The sequence below is a fragment of the Primulina tabacum genome, chromosome 1 (genome assembly GCF_025594145.1).
Source record: "Primulina tabacum isolate GXHZ01 chromosome 1, ASM2559414v2, whole genome shotgun sequence".
Lineage (NCBI taxonomy): Eukaryota > Viridiplantae > Streptophyta > Magnoliopsida > Lamiales > Gesneriaceae > Primulina > Primulina tabacum.
In genome coordinates this window covers 10,752,753-10,770,350 of record NC_134550.1, presented here as the reverse complement: position 1 = coordinate 10,770,350, position 17,598 = coordinate 10,752,753, and the positions used below count along the sequence as shown (strand labels likewise).

The following is a 17,598-nucleotide window of genomic DNA, read 5'->3' as shown; positions in this document are numbered from 1 at the left end:
GACGATTTTTGACTAAACCGTCGCTAATTAAAAATTATCGCTAAAATTCGCGACGGTTTTTGAAGCGATTTATTATCTTAACTAACACTTAGAAATTTACCAAGATTTGAAGCGAAAAAACTTATCCAATTTCGAATTTAAAATCGTCAAAGAGAAAAAAATTTATGGTGTGAAGAAAATGGACCGAGGGTGCAGATATTTATAGACAATTTGCGAATGTTTTTGATTAAACCGTCGCTATTAGCGACAGTTTATGGTTAAACCGTCGCTAATCTAAAGTCATCGCTAATTTAAACGTGCTACGGTTTTGATAAAACCGTCGCTATAACGGTTCTTTTGCTTAAAAAAACACCCCTAAGACAACGGTTTTTACTAAAAACGTTGTTAAAAAGTATACAACAATGGTTTTAGTGAAAAACCGTTGTCGTAGGTGCGTTGTTGTATGCCAAAATTCTTGTAGTGAATATATTATTAATTAAACCGAACAAACTGAACCGTATAAATCAGTTCATTATATTACCAAACCGAAACCGAACCGAATTACAATTGTTCGGTTTCGGATTACATAATTCGAAAACCGGAAAACCGAACAAAAATTAGATAAATTAAAACTAAACCGACCGATGAACAACCTTACTATTCATGTTGCGAGAGATGTCACTTTTGAACTCATATTATATGTATATTTCGATATTTTTGTGTACGATTAGCCCCTACATGTTGAGTGCTTCCTCATACACTCATTTCCTTACTTTGTTTCCAGATGAGGGCAAAGATCAGTTGGAAAAAGATGAACAACACATGTTTTGGGGTTGGTGATCAAGTTCGAGACACAAAGTTTCAAGCATTATAGTTTTAGTTTATTTTCCATTATCGCTTCCGCATTTATGTTAAACACTGTAAAAACAGTCATGATTTATGTGATAGTCTGACTTTTGGCTATTTCATGTATTATATAGCTTGTTGTTTCGCGATTCAAAATGTTAAACAATGTTGACGACGTGTCTCGGTCTTGGGACGTGATAGTACTCACTATAATAATGCGAGTCACTCAGTCAGTTTCCTCCGATCTGATTTCCTCGCTCAGTCCGACCAATAGACTCCCGATGCTAGCTAGGTCTGCAACACTCCTCATGGTGTTCCCTTCACTCTAAACTCTTAAGCACTCGGTCGGCCTTTTTTTTTTCAAATTTCACTAGGGCTGTTTTGATTAAGAAGAAAATGGCATGATCTTTATGCTGACAGCGTGTGTGTCCTCTGGTTATGAGGAAATGGTGAGGTGCGACGGAAACAGTAGTGATGACAAAATTGAAAACTCTCTATAACCTATTTATCAAAGTAATTGTTTCCACAAGATTCTGGTTTTAAGAGTTATATTATTTATATATTTTTAATATGATTATCATCTATTGTACCCACCAATCGAGTACAATTTTCTTTTGATCTTTTATATTATCATCTCTCAAACTTTTTTTTTAAAAAAATTAATCCCTTGCACCGTTGTCGAAATAATTCCAATAGCTTATAATATTTGATGTTATCATGAAGTAAAAAGATTAAATCTTACTAGACTACATGAATAAGTAGAAACAACAACAGCAACAATAATTAATTAATGACTTTTGGCTTTCAAGATGATTCCTTAGGAGCCGACTGATCAAGTCGAAAATGAATATGAACCTTCCAAAAGGTTACGATAACTGTTAGTTAACTTAAAACACTGAGCATAAAAATGATCGTCTTTGAATTTCTGCCTGGCTTTTGTCCTTTTTGGAATCAAAGTCGAACTAATATTTGTACTGAAAGGGTCTCGGTGAGAAGAGACAACTGTTGCATGCGGTTGGAAAATCAGAAGGATTTCTTTTACTGTACATATAATTAGTTTCTGATGGAGTGCTTTCGGATCATCTAACAATACCATGTATAACCTTTCATGGGAAAGTGGGAATACTTGGAATGAGACAAATCTTGCCTGGAAAATTCATTAGCAGGAACCTCGAGCTGCACCGGCGTTCTCAGTTGGGGTGAAATACTTGTGGCTGTTTTCCTTGAGTTGGTGTGGAACCTTGAAGGCTCCATTCATCGGGTTCTGTACAGCGGTGCCGTAAGCTTGAATTAGTTTATAAAAACAAATATTAAAAGTTCGAATAACTATTAATTTTCTCTTATTTTCCTAAAGTTAAGGTTTTAATCCATGGTCCCTAACGCATAAATCCATTTTTTTTTTCTCAAAAAAAATTTATGGGTTTGTTATAATTTGGTGTTTATGTCTACAAAAAAAAAATTAAAATTTTTATATATTCTTACCAAACTCAAGAATTTTTTTTTATTTTAAAAATATACACGCTCTCTTAAATAAAAATATTCAACATTATAAATGTGTTCTTTTCTCTTTTGGTGTACTGGGAAATAATTTATTTTATTGTTCAGAATATGATAAGAAAATAATTGACATTTTGAAGTTGGCAAGATTTTGTCCTGTGGGAAGCTGAATAAGTAGTGTAACATATTGTGGTCCTGCATAAGTAGGGAGTAGAAGATCTGAATTCATATTTCCAATAGCAAAGCCAATTTGCTAAACTTTTACATTTTGGTAGATGTATTTTATTCTAGAATTATATAAAACAAAAAGATTTCAAATGATTCAATAATTTAAAACTTGAATGGGCTTTCCATTAAGGATTTGAATTCCATCTAAACATAGTCTCACACATTTTTTAAAACTTACAGCAAATGGTCAATAAAGAACCATATATGCTCCCTTCAGACCTCAAGGATTGTCCGAGTTAGTACAGTAGGTGAACGATTGATTGTCCAATGATCAGAAGTTCAATTCCTCCTACCAACACTTATCTAGTACAGTTTACCTGATTAACATGATTTATATGCTATTGAGTTAGTCTGAAGGTTTACTCAACACGTACGGAAGCGCAGCGACTACGGTTTACCACATCATAAAAAAAGTATCCATGCTCTACATAAGGAATATGATTTTAACTTTTAAGCCTACATAAGATTAAAAAAATGCTTCACTAAAAGCAAATATCAAACGTAACTCTTCTTTGTTATAAAATTATTATGTCATTGTATAATTGATTCTCTGACTCTATAACTATATTTTATTGAATCATGCTTTCAAATAATTAATAAAACAGTATTTAATTAAAAGAATTAAATGCCATGATATGCTAATTAAAGAATTCCTTATTGATCAAGGAATTTGACTACTTGTAAATATGGACTTGATTTGCACACATCATATGATAATCAATACATTGGACTTGGGGGCAAGAGTTGATAATTAATGGTCTATTTTAGAGATTACATTGACCTTAGAGAATTATTGGCGTGCATGTTTGATTTTGAGAATAATATTTTTACATGAATCGGTTCAGATTAAAAATCCATCTCACAAAATTAACCATTAGACCGTCTCATAGAAGTTTTTGTGTATCATTATTTGCATTCTTTCTCTACTCCTTGATGTGTTCAATCATCCTTCCACTCCAATCATGGACAAGTCCATTTCAGACAACTAGTTAGCTCAATAATACACAAAGATTTTGCTAGATGGTCCATATGTGAAATCTTAGAAAATATGAATTTTTTTTAAAAAAAAACAAATCTTTGTTGTGAAAAAAGTAAAAAATTATGGTAAAAAGGTAAAATCTCAAACTCTCAAAATTTACCAAACTACACACTTTATAATATTTTTCTCTCTACTCAATTGTGAATCTCTTCACAAATGGTGAGGCTATTTATAGAATTTCTTTACAAATAATCCAAAAATAAAATACATCATTACCTACATCATCACACACTAATTTTCAATATTTATAACTCTTATTTTCAACATTCAAATATTCAATACACACATTTTAAATATTATTTTCCAACACTCCCCCTTGTGATGATGATCATAATGATTGTATTAATTACGTGTTTTTATACTGACTCGTTAAAAACCTTACTAGAAAAAACCCATTGGGATAAAAACCATAGTAAGGGAAAAAGAGTGCAGTCACGTAAACTCCCCCTCATGTTGACATGAATAATTCTTCACAAATTTCGTAGATTGCGTATCCCAATATTATATATGTGCTTTCTGAATATTGTCGTAGGAAGTGCCTTTGTGAAGAGATCTGATGAGTTTTCACTTGATTGAATGTGACGAACATCAATACATTTATTCTTCTCAAGCTCCTTGGTGAATGCAAAGAACTTAGGAGGAATATGTTTAGTTATGTCGCTTTTTATGTATTCTTCTTTCATTTGAGCAACACATGCAACATTATTTTCATATAGTATCACATGCTTCTCGTCGAATGATAATCCGCATGAGATTTGGATATGTTGGGTCATTGATTTTAACCACACACATTCACGACTTGCTTCATGTAGTGCAATAATCTCGGCATGATTTGATGAAGTTGTTACGAGCGTTTGTTTCTGTGAACGCCAAGAAATTGCAGTGCCTCCACAAGTAAATACATATCCAGTTTGGGAACGTGCCTTGTGTGGATCAGATACGTATCCAGCATCGGCATAACCAATTATACTTGGATTAGCATATTTTGAATACAAAAGTCCCAAGTATGTCGTTCCTCGTAGATAACGGAATATATGTTTAATTTCGTTCCAGTGTCTCTTTGTTGGATATGTGCTAAATCTTGCCAACAAATTTACGGCAAAAGATATATCAGGCCTTGTACAATTTGTAAAATACATAAGGGCACCGATGGCACTTAGATATGGTACTTCTGGACCAAGAATATCATCATCATCTTCACATGGACGGAATGGATCCTTTTCTATGTTTAATGATCTAACAACCATTGGAGTACTTAAAGGATTTGATTTATCCATATTAAAACGTTTAAGGATCTTTTCTGTATAATTTGTCTGGTGAACAAACATTCCACATTCTTTTTGTTCAATTTGTAAACCCGGACAATACTTGGTTTTTCCAAGATCCTTCATTTCAAATTCTTCCTTCAAGTATGACACAACTTCTTGAATTTCCTTATTTGTTCCAATGATATTTAAATCATCAACATATACAGCAATAATTACGCATCCGGATGTTGTTTTCTTAATGAAAACACAAGGGCATATTGAATTATTTACATATCCATTTTTATCAAGTGATCACTTAGTCGATTATGCCACATTCGACTGGATTGCTTTAACCCATATAATAATGATCTTTGTAATTTCACAGAATAACATTCTCTGGGTTTTGAACTTTGTGCTTCAGGCATCTTAAATCCTTCAGGGATTTTCATATATATACTACTATCAAGTGATCCATATAAGTAAGCTGTAACAACATCCATAAGAAGCATTTCTAAATTTTCAGATACCGCCAAGCTAATCAAATATCGAAACGTAATTGCATCCATCACGGAAGAATACATTTCTTCATAATCAATTCCAGGCCTTTGAGAAAAATCTTGTGCAACAAGTGGAGCTTTAAATCTTACTATTTCATTTTTCTCATTTCGCTTTCGAATAAAAACTCATTTGTATCCAACAGGTTTTACACCTTCAGGTGTAAGGACTATAGGTCCAAAAACATTACGTTTATTTAGCGAATCCAATTCAACCTGGATGGCTTCTTTCCATTTTATCCAATCCTGCCGATTTTTACATTCACCAAAAGATTTTGGTTCATGATCTTCATTATCATTTATGATGCCGATTGCCACATTATAAGAAAATATATCATCAATTTCTTCTATATCTTTTCGGTTCCATATTTTTCCAGTATTAATGTAATTGATAGATATTTCACGATTCTCGTCAGTTTGTGTTTCTGACAGAACATTTTCATCATCATGTGTTTTTTCAGGAACATCATCCTCTATTTTGTGATTATCATGTGTTTCTTCAGGAACATCAATTTCTCTTTTGTAATCATCGTGTTTCTCTATGAATTTTCTTTTTCGAGGATTTTTATCCTTGGAACCGACTGGCCTTCCACGCTTTAGGCGTTTAATGACATCATGAGTATCTTCAATTTGTTTCTTCGAAATTTCAATTCGAGCAGGGGCATTTGCAGCATGTATATATGATTTAGTTACCTCTTTTGTGTCTGCAAATGCATCTGGTATTTGATTTGCTATTCTTTGCAAGTGCACAATTTTCTGTACATCTTTTTCATATTGTTTTGTTCTTGGATCCAGATGTAACAATGATGATACATACCATGTAATTTCCTTTTCGGTATGTTTCTGTTCTCCCCCTAACATTGGGAAGATTTCCTCATTAAAATGACAATCAGCAAAACGTGCTGTGAACACGTCGCCTGTCTGAGGTTCAAGATATCGAATGATTGATGGACTATCATAACCAATATAAATTCCAACCTTTCTTTGAGGTACCATTTTCTTTCAGTTGCGGTGGTGCAATAGGCACATACACAATACATCCAAAAATTCTCAGATGAGAAATGTCTGGTTCTTTACCAAATGCAAGCTGCAATGGAGAGTATTTATGATATGCACTTGGTCTGATACGAATTAATGCAGCAGCATGTAAAATTGCATGTCCCCATATAGAAATAGGGAGCTTTGTTTTCATAATCATTGGTCTAGCAATCATTTGCAGACGTTTAATCAATGATTCAGCCAATCCATTCTGTGTATGTACATGAGCAACAAGATGCTCAAAAATGATTCCCATAGAAATACAATAATCATTGAAAGTCTGGGAAGTAAATTCACCAACATTATCAAGTCTAATTTTCTTGATTGTATAATCGGGAAATTGATTCCTCAATTTTATTATTTGAGCAAGTAATCTTGCAAATACAACATTTCGAGTTGACAATAAACATACATGTGACCATCTGCTGGAGGCATCAATCAATACCATAAAGTATCTGAATGGTCCACATGGTGGATGGATTGGTCCACAAATATCACCCTGAATACGTTCAAGAAACATTGGTGATTCAGTTTGGATTTTAACTGGTGATGGTCTTATAATAAGTTTTCCAAGAGAACATGCTTTACATTGAAACTTATTATTCTGAAAGATCTTCTGGTCTTTCAGCAGGATGACCATGTGTATTTTCTATAATTCTTCGCATCATTGTTGAACCAGAATGTCCTAATCGATCATGCCAATTGGTTAATATTGAAGAATTATCAACTACCATGTTTGATTCAATGGGACATATATGTGTATAATACAATCCGGTAGGGAGCATTGGTAATTTTTCAATCACATATTTCTTTCCTGATTTATATGTGGTAAGACACATATATTTCTCATTCCCTTCATTTATTGTTTGAGTATCATACCCATGAGAATATATATCATTAAAACTCAACAGATTTCTTTTCGATTGTGGTGAATATAAAGCATCATTGATTCAAAAATTTTGTACCATTAGGTAACAAAAATTGTGCTTTATCACATCCTTTAATCAAGTCTACAGGACCTGATATTGTATTCACTGTTGTTTTTGTTGGTTTTAGTTCCAAGAAATATCTTTTATCTCGAATGATAGTGTGCGTTGTACTACTATAGGGTATGTAAACTTCAAGCTTTGCTCATAACATTTTTCATATTTGAACTTCAAAAAAAAAAATGCAATGAAATAAAATTACTGGCAATACATATTTAAATATAACACATATCATAATTATACAATAAGACATTATTATATGAATACATGAAAAATAAATTATTGTACATTTATATTCTACCACTATATTGTTCATTTTCAGAGAAATCATTGAGAAAATCTGCAGCATCAATATTTTTCATTTCTATCTCACCAACATATTAATCATTTCCAGAGAAATCATTCAGAAAATCAGCAGCATCAAAATGAGTTGAATCACTCAAACGGTCACTGCGTTCAGTGAAGTTGGTCTCTTTTTCTTTCCCATTTATAGATTCTTTATAGAGCTTGCAAAGGTGCTCGGGGGCTCGACAAATACGAGACCAATGTCCTGGAGTGTCGCATCTGAAACAAGAACTTTCAAATCTTTTCGAGTGATTTTCATTAACACTCATATTCTCATGATGCCTTTTCTGTGGGAGGTTCATGACGCCCTTTTGAGATGAGTTATAAAAATAACTATCTCTATTGTTTTCAAAACCACGGCCTCGACCACGACCACGACCAATTCCACGTCCACGACCACGACCTCGACCTCGACCTCGACCAAAACCTTGTCTTTGAATTTGATTTTGGTTTCCAGGTTTAAATTCATTTTTACTTACATCATTTACTTCTGGAAATGCTGTTGATCCAGTGGGTCGGGACTGATGATTTCTCATTAGCAGCTCGTTGTTCTTTTCCGCCACAAGAAGACAGGCGATGAGTTCAGAATATCTCGCAAATCCACGCACTCTATATTGTTGCTGTAAAGTTATATTTGATGCGTGAAACGTGGAAAATGTTTTTTCAAGCATTTCCGATTCTGTAACCTCATGTCCACAAAATTTTAGCTGCGAGATTATTCGATACATCGCTGAATTATAATCACTGACTTTCTTAAAATCTTGGAATCTTAACATATTCCATTCATCACGGGCGGTCGGAAGTATAACTTCCCTTATATGTTCAAATCTTTCTTTTAATCCTTTCCACAGAGCCAATGGATCTTTTTCGATGAGATATTCACATTTTAAACCTTCATCGAGATGTCGACACAAAAATATCATAGCTTTTACTTTTTCTTGTGATGAAGATATACCATTTTCTTTAATGGTCTCGCTTAGACCCAATGACTCAAGATGCATTTCTACATTGAGAGTCTATGGCATATAATTTTTTCCCGTGATGTCGAGCGCAACAAATTCGAGCTTTGTCAAATTTGACATGGTGGTACTAAAAAAATTACGATGCATTTTATTAGTTAATGAATATTGCAATACAAAGTAATGGATAAACAACAAATACAAGCATTCGTAAAAATAAAGAAAACACACGAGGGGGATATTCTCCAATAAATACAAGACTCGTGAGTATGATAACCAAAATAATTAAAAATAACTTTGAGAAAGTCATCTTCTTTTTTCTTCGAAAAATTTGATGAAGAATAATTTTTAGAGAAGAAGAGAAAGTTGGAGTGATTGAATGTGTTTGTGAGATCATATTTATAGAGCAAAAACTAGCCATTTTGTTATCGTTTATGACCGTTGGTGTACAAAAAAATAAAGGTATGTATTTGTATAATTTTATGGTAATAATATGATGTATATAATATTAGTCATGTTTAAATAATTATGTATATCATATCATATTATTATAATGGGGGTGTCATAAGTTATTTTGTTTAAAAACCTTATAGGCTTTTATACTTGTCGTATTCCTTACCGGGAGTGTGGGATGTCGTCTTAACATCCTCCCAGGATTTATAACAAGTTTTTGAAAAATTTATTATTTCTAATAATAACATTATATTATATATTAAATATATACACAATAAATAAATAACAGTAAAATAAATATTATTACTTTTGTTACCTTTTTCTTCTGTTTGAAGGTCGGAAAAGTATAGAGGACTTTTAGAGCTTCGTGCTGATAACGTGTTGTGAAAAATTAAAAATTTATGGTAAAAAGGTAAAAATCTCAAACTCTCAAAATTTACCAAACTACACACTTTATAATATTTTTCTCTCTAGTCAATTGTGAATTTCTTCACAAATGGTGATGCTATTTATAGAATTTCTTTACAAATAATCCAAAAATAAAATACATCATTACCTACATCATCACACACTAATTTTCAATGTTTACAACTCTTATTTTCAACATTCAAATATTCAACATTCAAATATTCAATACACACATTTTAAATATTATTTTCCAACAATCTCAAAATAGTAATGTTTTTTTTTAAAAAAGGATGTAATTTGAAACTTTATGTATCGAAGCCACTTGACCATTTAGGCAAATTGTTTCCCCATAAATTATGGTTCATTCGAGACAACAATTTTTTTTATCACCTACGTTAGGGGAGGAGATACTCGAACTCAAATCAATACAAGATAAAGATAGTAAGATACCAATTGAGCTAGAAACCCAGTCTCTCTTTCAAGACTACAATTTTAAATATCCAAATTCTAGCTCGAAACATAAAATAATCTATAATAGGATATATTCAATATATAAAAAATTTAATCATAATTTCACATATTATTTTGTGTATATATATATATGTGAGTGACACCTCATCGGTGCTCACAAATGTGTGCACGGTAGGTATGCAGGATATCAAAACTATATATAAACATATCATGATTCAAATGAAATCAATTACATGGCATGTCATGTATGATATTTTGATTAGTTTACCTAAAAAATGGCGCATTAATGGCAGAAGAAAAAAACATCCAAATGTAATTAAAAGTCGGCCGAATTTAAAAAATGCGCCAACGCCAAGAAGTTGGTTTCGTTTTAGAAAATTGGACCACACTTTTCACCTACAAAGTGCCACCCCAATAATTCCCAGCTTTATTATTATTCAATTAATAAATATTCTAATTTGGAAATTATGATCATTATAATAATAAAAATATATGATATCATATTAATTAGATCAACATCATATCTTTATTTATGGACTTAATTGTGGATCGATCTTTATGATTTATTCATTAATGTATAATTAATTAACGTGGGCCTTATTTATTTTAGATTATTTTATTTCGTATTTTATGAGTTAGTATAAACATTATTTTAGACTTGTATTATTTAAATTTTTTTGATTTCCTAAACTATGGGGTGGAGAGAGCTCGAACTCGAGCCACTACATATGGGAAAGAGGGTGAGACCACTTGGGCTAAAGTCGGGTCTCAGACTTGTATTATTTATTATATGATGAACTAGATGGATGAGTTTTTGTTTTTTCACATTTTCAGTAGAGTAAGGTCTCGCATATTTATTTATTTATGTGAGATGACTGAGCTTGATCCATACTTAAAATGAAAAGTAATATTTTTAATATAAAATTTGATATTTCTTCAAGAACTAGATTGTGTTGGAGATCCGTTTCACAAAATTAACTCGTGAAATCATCTCACAAGAGTTTTCTAAATATATTTTACGTATACTTTTTAATGGCACCTTGATACAAGTTTTGACTTTATAAAAAATATATATTTGATTGGTACTAATTAATTAAATGAGTAAGAATAAGCGGACATGGTGACATCGAAACAGTTGATTTTTTGTGCAGTTGGGATTATATTATTGCCACGCACAACTTAATGTTCTAGGATTCTGATTAATATATTTCAAACTTTCACGTGTTCAAAGTTTTATACTAGGAAAAAGTCAATTTTTGACAATTTTTTTTTCCTGAATAAAAATTAAATTTTCCGTGCAAAAAATCCTTGATAATTGTATGTGAAATACACAAATTTACCAAAATCTATATCATTCAACATCAAAGTCGTCTTCTATCCATTGCACTACATTCTATGTTACATTCTACGTTATATTAGTGCTACATGAAAATAATGTTCAACTCATTTCACTTCATTTTACATTACAACAAAATATTAATTTTTTTATAATGACTAATATTTCAAAATTTCCAAGAAAATTAATTGAATATTTAATTAAAATATAAAATTATAAAATTCAACAAGATTATTTAAAAATAAAAACAAAAATAAAAATGTAGCGCAACACAGTTGAATTTGGTGTTGCTCCAATCCATCTTTGAATTGGAGCAACAATCATGGAACCCATGTGGTGCCATGATTGTGATTTCCAATTTTATGGCTTCTGATTTGTAAATAGTTTGTGGGTCAGCTTTCGGAAACTATTCCCCAGAATTATTTCATGCTAATTGGTAGGGATGAAATCGACTCGAGTCGAGCCGAACTCTTGAATGTTTGATCTTGGTTTATTTAAAATCGAGCCAAGCTCGAGCTTTATTTAACGAATATATGCATGACTCACGAGCTTATTCAAGCCTTTATCGAGCCTAAACAAACTCAATAAATATGAATTATACATTTAAATTTTCATTAAATTAATTAATAAATAAATTATATATTTAAAGAAAAATATATTATTTTTTATTAAAATTTATAAATTTATTATAATAAATAAATTTAATAGATTTTTTTATATATTTCATAAATAATATGCAAAATCAATAAATCAAATATCAAAACTATTATTTTTTCATCTAAAAGATTATTCATGAACTTACCAACGAACATGTTCACAAGCTAACGAGCCGAATAATGTAAAGCTTGAGTTTGGTTTGTTTATCTTAACGAGCCTCATTAAACGAGCTCAAACGAGCTTTTATCGAATCGAGCTTCGAATAGCTCACAAGCGATTTAGTTCGTTTGCATTTCTACCAATTGGTCTGAATTTGGATTCATATCGTCGTATCCACTATATTATTCAGAAGAAAATCGCATTAAAAAAATAATAAATCGAGCTTCACGTGTCAGCGGAAAGATAATAAAATAGCATGGAAATTCATCTATCTTTATCCAAGTTCCAATTTTTTTATGTAGTCTGAATAGGTACATTTTCCTCTTTATTAGGAAACCAATTGTGTTGGAGGTGAGTGTGGTGCCCAGAGCTTTGCCGGCCCTGGAGCTCCTTCTTGTTAGTTTTAATGGGTTTGCCTGCCCAGAAATCCTAAACAAAATCATCGTCTATAATAATAATAGAGTAATAATTCCACTTTCTCTCTCTCTACAACAATTTGGGCTTTTTTTTTTTTTGCATATTGCTTTGTGTGCTGTGTCTCAACATCATCTTGTTGAAGTGAAATAACACTTTTCACGGGTTCTTTTTGTTCCTTTGATGCATGGTGAATCCACGGATCTCAGATCCTTGTCTTCTTGATCGGCTCTAAAGGTATGATATTTAGCGTATTTCAGACAATCCCATCTTTGTGAATATGTTTTGTTTTTATTTGGAATTGCTTCTTCCGCTGGATGATGGTTTGTTAGGATTTCATGAAATTGTTTTCTTCTTCTTGATTTGTTTCTTCCCCTATTTTTTTGTATTTTTTGGGGGGGCTGCTGCGGGGTTGCCTTCATCGGTATGTACTGGTTGACCAAGTAACTGTCTTAATGAAACGTCATTTTTTGTTGACCATCCTTGTTTTCAAAGCCTGCCTGCCATTTCCCATTGTTAAATTTTTCTGTACTAGCTTAGCTATTCTCAGCGCAGTTGGAAAAAAGGGCAGCATCATCGCGTGTGTTTAATTCTGTTGGCTTCGTAAGATTCTTGTTATCTCAACTCTAATCTAATTTGTTTTTAATTATGCTGCTAGATTTACTACCCATATAGCTGTTTAGTTGCGAAGGAATAGACACGACATAGCCGAGGTTATTCGGACCAAAGTTACCTTAAGTGCTGCTCCTCAGATGTGGACTATTTGGATAGTGTTTTGGATGAGATGAGGGATGTTATCAGGTTTAATGAACTTATTTCGAGCCTGCTTCCTGCCAAGTGCGGATCGAAATATTCACACTGGTTCCGATACCGGTGGTTGTCGAGATGGGCTGTTATGGTATAAGGACTATGGATCACATTTCAATGGGGAATTTTCTATGGCCGTCGTTCAAGCTAATAATTTACTAGAGGATCAGAGCCAACTCGAATCGGGTTGTCTGAGCTTGAATAATTCGGGGCCGTATGGAACTTTTGTTGGGGTTTATGATGGACATGGCGGTCCTGAGACATCTCGGTTCATCAACGATCAGCTCTTCCAGCATATAAAGAGTATGTCCGTCGTAAATCTATAAGAATTTAGAGTTGCTTTTATCTTCAGACGGTTTAACCATGTAATTCCAATTTATTGTTATGATGGGATGTTAAACCACTCAATCTAATCTCTTGTATGTTTCATTTTATGGATATCGATGATTTTGTACCTGTGAAACATATCGGGTATAACGGGCTAGTTCAAGTTCTTATTTTGCAAATTTTCTTTTAGCATTTAATTTGCTTGACTTTATATTCTGATTGTTAATTTAAGTTTTATCATTTATTTTCTGATTTTGCAGGATATACTGCGGAGCACCAATCTATGTCTGTGGAGGTTATCAGGAAAGCAATTCAAGGAACAGAAGATGGTTTTTTCTCGGTTGTCAGCAGGCAGTGGCCTATGAAACCACAGATTGCAGCAGTTGGCTCCTGCTGCCTTGTTGGAATAATCTGCAGTGGAACTCTTTATGTTGCCAATCTTGGCGATTCTCGTGCCGTTTTAGGGAGACTCGTCAAGTCTACTGGTGAAGTACTCGCTGTTCAACTCTCAGCAGAGCATAATGCGAGTATCGATTCTGTGAGGCAGGAGCTAAAATATCAGCACCCTGAGGACTCACAAATTGTAGTCCTAAAGCATAATGTGTGGCGTGTAAAGGGTCTTATACAGGTTTGTAATCTTTTCTCCAAATAAAAATGCTCGGAGTCGGATCAGTGCTTAATCGTGTTTCTTTTTCATGTTTGTTCAGTTGATATTTCTGGTGTTGTTTCACAGATCACGAGATCAATTGGAGACGTGTATTTGAAAAATGCTGAGTTCAACAGGGAGCCTCTGTATCAAAAATTTCGACTACGTGAACCTTTCGGAAAACCAATTTTGAGCTCAGAACCATCAATTTCCGTGCACCAGTTGCTGCCACATGATCAATTCATTATATTTGCATCCGATGGCCTTTGGGAGCATCTTACCAACCAAGAAGCAGTTGATCTAGTCCAAAATAAACCACGCAGTGTAAGATATTCAGCGGTTAAATACATTTTCCCATTTATGATTTGGACTCTGTTTCCAATGGTTACCCACAATGACCTGCATCAGTTATGGTATCGAATATGTTGTAGTTGTAAAATTTATCCTTTATGATGTAAGGCTCGTGATGATTCCGATAATTTTTGGATTTGAGATGGTGCAGAGTTTGAGATCGCTTTTTATATTCCAGTTCAACAAAAAGTATCTAATTTACTGACAAAAAGAAAAGAATTTTAACATTTTTCTCTCCTTTGGCAAATAAAGGGCTTTTTATCTTTGTTTCACTTTCTTCAAATCAAGAACTTATTCCTTTGAAGAAGAGGAATATAGTGTAATGCTCATATTCTAAATGCCTCGAATGATGCAGGGGATTGCTAGGAGATTAGTGAAAACAGCTTTACAAGAGGCAGCAAAGAAGAGGGAGATGAGGTACTCAGACTTGAAGAGAATTGACCGTGGAGTTCGTCGCCACTTCCATGATGACATCACTGTTGTTGTGGTGTTCATTGAGTCACATCTTGTTAGCAGGGCGAGCTCGGGTCAGATTCCCAGCATATCTGTGAAAGGTGGTGGCCTTGGTCTCCCGATCAATAGCCAGGCTCCTTTTTCCACACCCTCTGAAAGCGTCACCACTTGACACCCTTCTACCTCTGATGTTATATTACATGTTAGTAAACTTTTGACGTGAATACAGTTAGAGATCAGAACAGCTTGTGGATTCTTTGATGTACACCATAACTGTTCGACCAAGACTATACGTGGCTCTTGATACACAGGGACTTGGAAAAAGCAAGTTTTAAGATGACAGCTAATGTAGTTACGTTTTCTGAGCAGATTCGTTGCGAACTTGCAGCTAAACGACTCGTCTAATAACATGGCCGAAGCACCTGAAAGTCGATGAATAGGTGCTTTATGTTATTCTTCGTTGTCATACAAACTAAGCTTCTGCTCAGTGGTTATTAGTAATAACTTCTACAGTAACAAGCATCAAATCTTACGTATAATGTCTCTGTATGTGTCTTAACCTCGGACGCCTTTTCCATTCGTTAATGTCATTTGAACATGTCTCCGTTTCTAGTGTTGACCACCACGATATGCGTGTTCCCAACTCCCAAGTTTGTTATTTATAAGCTATCACCTCTAACAGTAATCGATGTGCAACAAACCTGAGTCGTGTCAAATGTTTTTAAGGACACTTAAAGTAAGGAGAATAGTTTAATTGATGCGCACAAAGATTGACACGGCGAATTCTTGTAATATTGATTTATAACTCAAATTATCCTAATACTAAAAATCCTTGCTCTTCTCCTACTACATCATTCCACTATCATAATCACATTTCTTAAAAGATGGCTTCTTTTTGTTCTAGAAAATTTCCAGAGCCCAAAAAAGGGTGGTCACGTGTATAGTATCAGGGGCGAACCGGATTTCTGATGAAATACAGTTTGGTTTAATCGATAGTTCGGTTTTGTTTTTAAAAAATATCGGTCAATTCGGTTTCAGTTTTGAATTTTAAAAATATGTTAAACCGAATAAACATGTATACATATATAAAAAAAATAAAAAATTTGGGTACCCAATCTTATCATAGCCTTATTTCATAAACCAAAAGAAAAGCGATCTGTTGCCTCGCACCCAATTTCATCTTCATCGTACTGATTTCCCTTCACTGTTTCCCTAACGTAACCCTAAAGACATAATTTTCGAACTAAAGGATTAGAACTTGTGAGAGGGATAGTTTTGTATTTTGATTCTCGTCTATTTCTCATGTTTATTTGCGAAAATTCAATTTAGTTGGAGATTTTGTTCAGTTTTGATTTTTCTACTAATTTATTTGGAAATTTTATTCAGTTTTGATTTTTCTGCTGATTTATTGGCAGCCATAAAGTTCAATTTCTTAAAACAAAAACCATAATAGGTTCGGTTTAGTCGGTTTCGATGGGAAATTCGATCGTTTGGTTGGTCTGGGAAAAAATTTTGATTTTGCTAATTTTGATTCAGTCGGTTCGGTTTTGATCGATTGCTCACCCCTCTTACCATTCCCACATAACATTTAGCTCTAATCTGTTTTTTTTTTGAGACACAACCTCTTGAGTTTATATATAACAGTATATGTAATATGATACATTTCTAACTACAAAAAAACGGGTGGCTTAACAAAACTGTCGCCGACTAAATTTAGCGACAGTTTATATAGACCCGTCGCTACGTCATAAAACCGTCGCTAATATTGCGACTGTTCAAACAAACCCGTCGTCATTTTTTGCGACTGTTTATTTACCGTCGCCTTTGGCGACATTTATATTTACGCACGTCGCCATATTAGGCGACCAGTTTTTTACCCGTCGCCATGTGCCGCGACAGTTTTAGACGACCGTCGCTATAAACGACAGTTTGTAATAACCGTCGCTAATAGCGACGACTGTACCAAAACCGTCGCTAATCTAGATCTACGACGGTTAGTCTAACCCGTCGCTATTGGCGACGGTTTAAATGAGAACCGTTGCTACTGGCGACGCGTTTTGTCGCTATGCCTGGTGACGATTTTAATTCGCGACGGTTTAAATTAAAACCGTCATTAATGGCGACGAGTTTTGAAAAAACCATCGCTATTGTTCTTGGTTTCAACCTTTTAAAAATATCGACATATCTTTAAAGATTCTTACATAAATTAGAAAAATACTGATTTGTAGTGTCATACAAAAATTATACCAAAATAAACGAAAATTAAAATTAAATATATGAAAACAAAACTTTGAAAATTTGGTTTACGAAAACAAATAAACTAGACAAGATATTGAACCAAGAATTAAATTTTTTTTGTTTTTTGTTGTACATTTTATAATCCAATTGTGAATATAAA

General features: G+C 33.4%; 1 protein-coding gene and 1 long non-coding RNA gene across 3 annotated transcripts; one reads left to right on the top strand and one right to left on the bottom strand.

The window, feature by feature from the left end:
• Positions 1 to 12,401: 12,401 nt before the first annotated feature.
• LOC142540972 (putative protein phosphatase 2C 60) lies at positions 12,402 to 15,737 on the top strand. Of its 2 annotated transcripts, XM_075647495.1 has the most exons (6): positions 12,402 to 12,664; positions 12,762 to 12,853; positions 13,275 to 13,726; positions 14,011 to 14,378; positions 14,484 to 14,720; positions 15,103 to 15,737. In XM_075647495.1, the coding sequence occupies exons 3-6, from the start codon at positions 13,408 to 13,410 to the stop codon at positions 15,370 to 15,372; spliced, it is 1,194 nt and encodes a 397-aa protein (XP_075503610.1). In that variant the 5' UTR covers positions 12,402 to 12,664; positions 12,762 to 12,853; positions 13,275 to 13,407; the 3' UTR covers positions 15,373 to 15,737. The 2 variants fall into 2 exon arrangements, with proteins under 2 accessions (XP_075503610.1, XP_075503618.1); XM_075647503.1 differs by lacking the exons at positions 12,402 to 12,664; positions 12,762 to 12,853 and adding an exon at positions 12,891 to 13,040.
• On the bottom strand, positions 15,339 to 15,982 carry LOC142540988 (uncharacterized). The gene is made up of 2 exons (XR_012819198.1): positions 15,845 to 15,982; positions 15,339 to 15,801 (listed from the first exon to the last, which is right to left on the bottom strand). It is a non-coding gene; the product is annotated as an uncharacterized LOC142540988 (long non-coding RNA).
• Between the last annotated feature and the right edge of the window lie 1,616 nt (positions 15,983 to 17,598).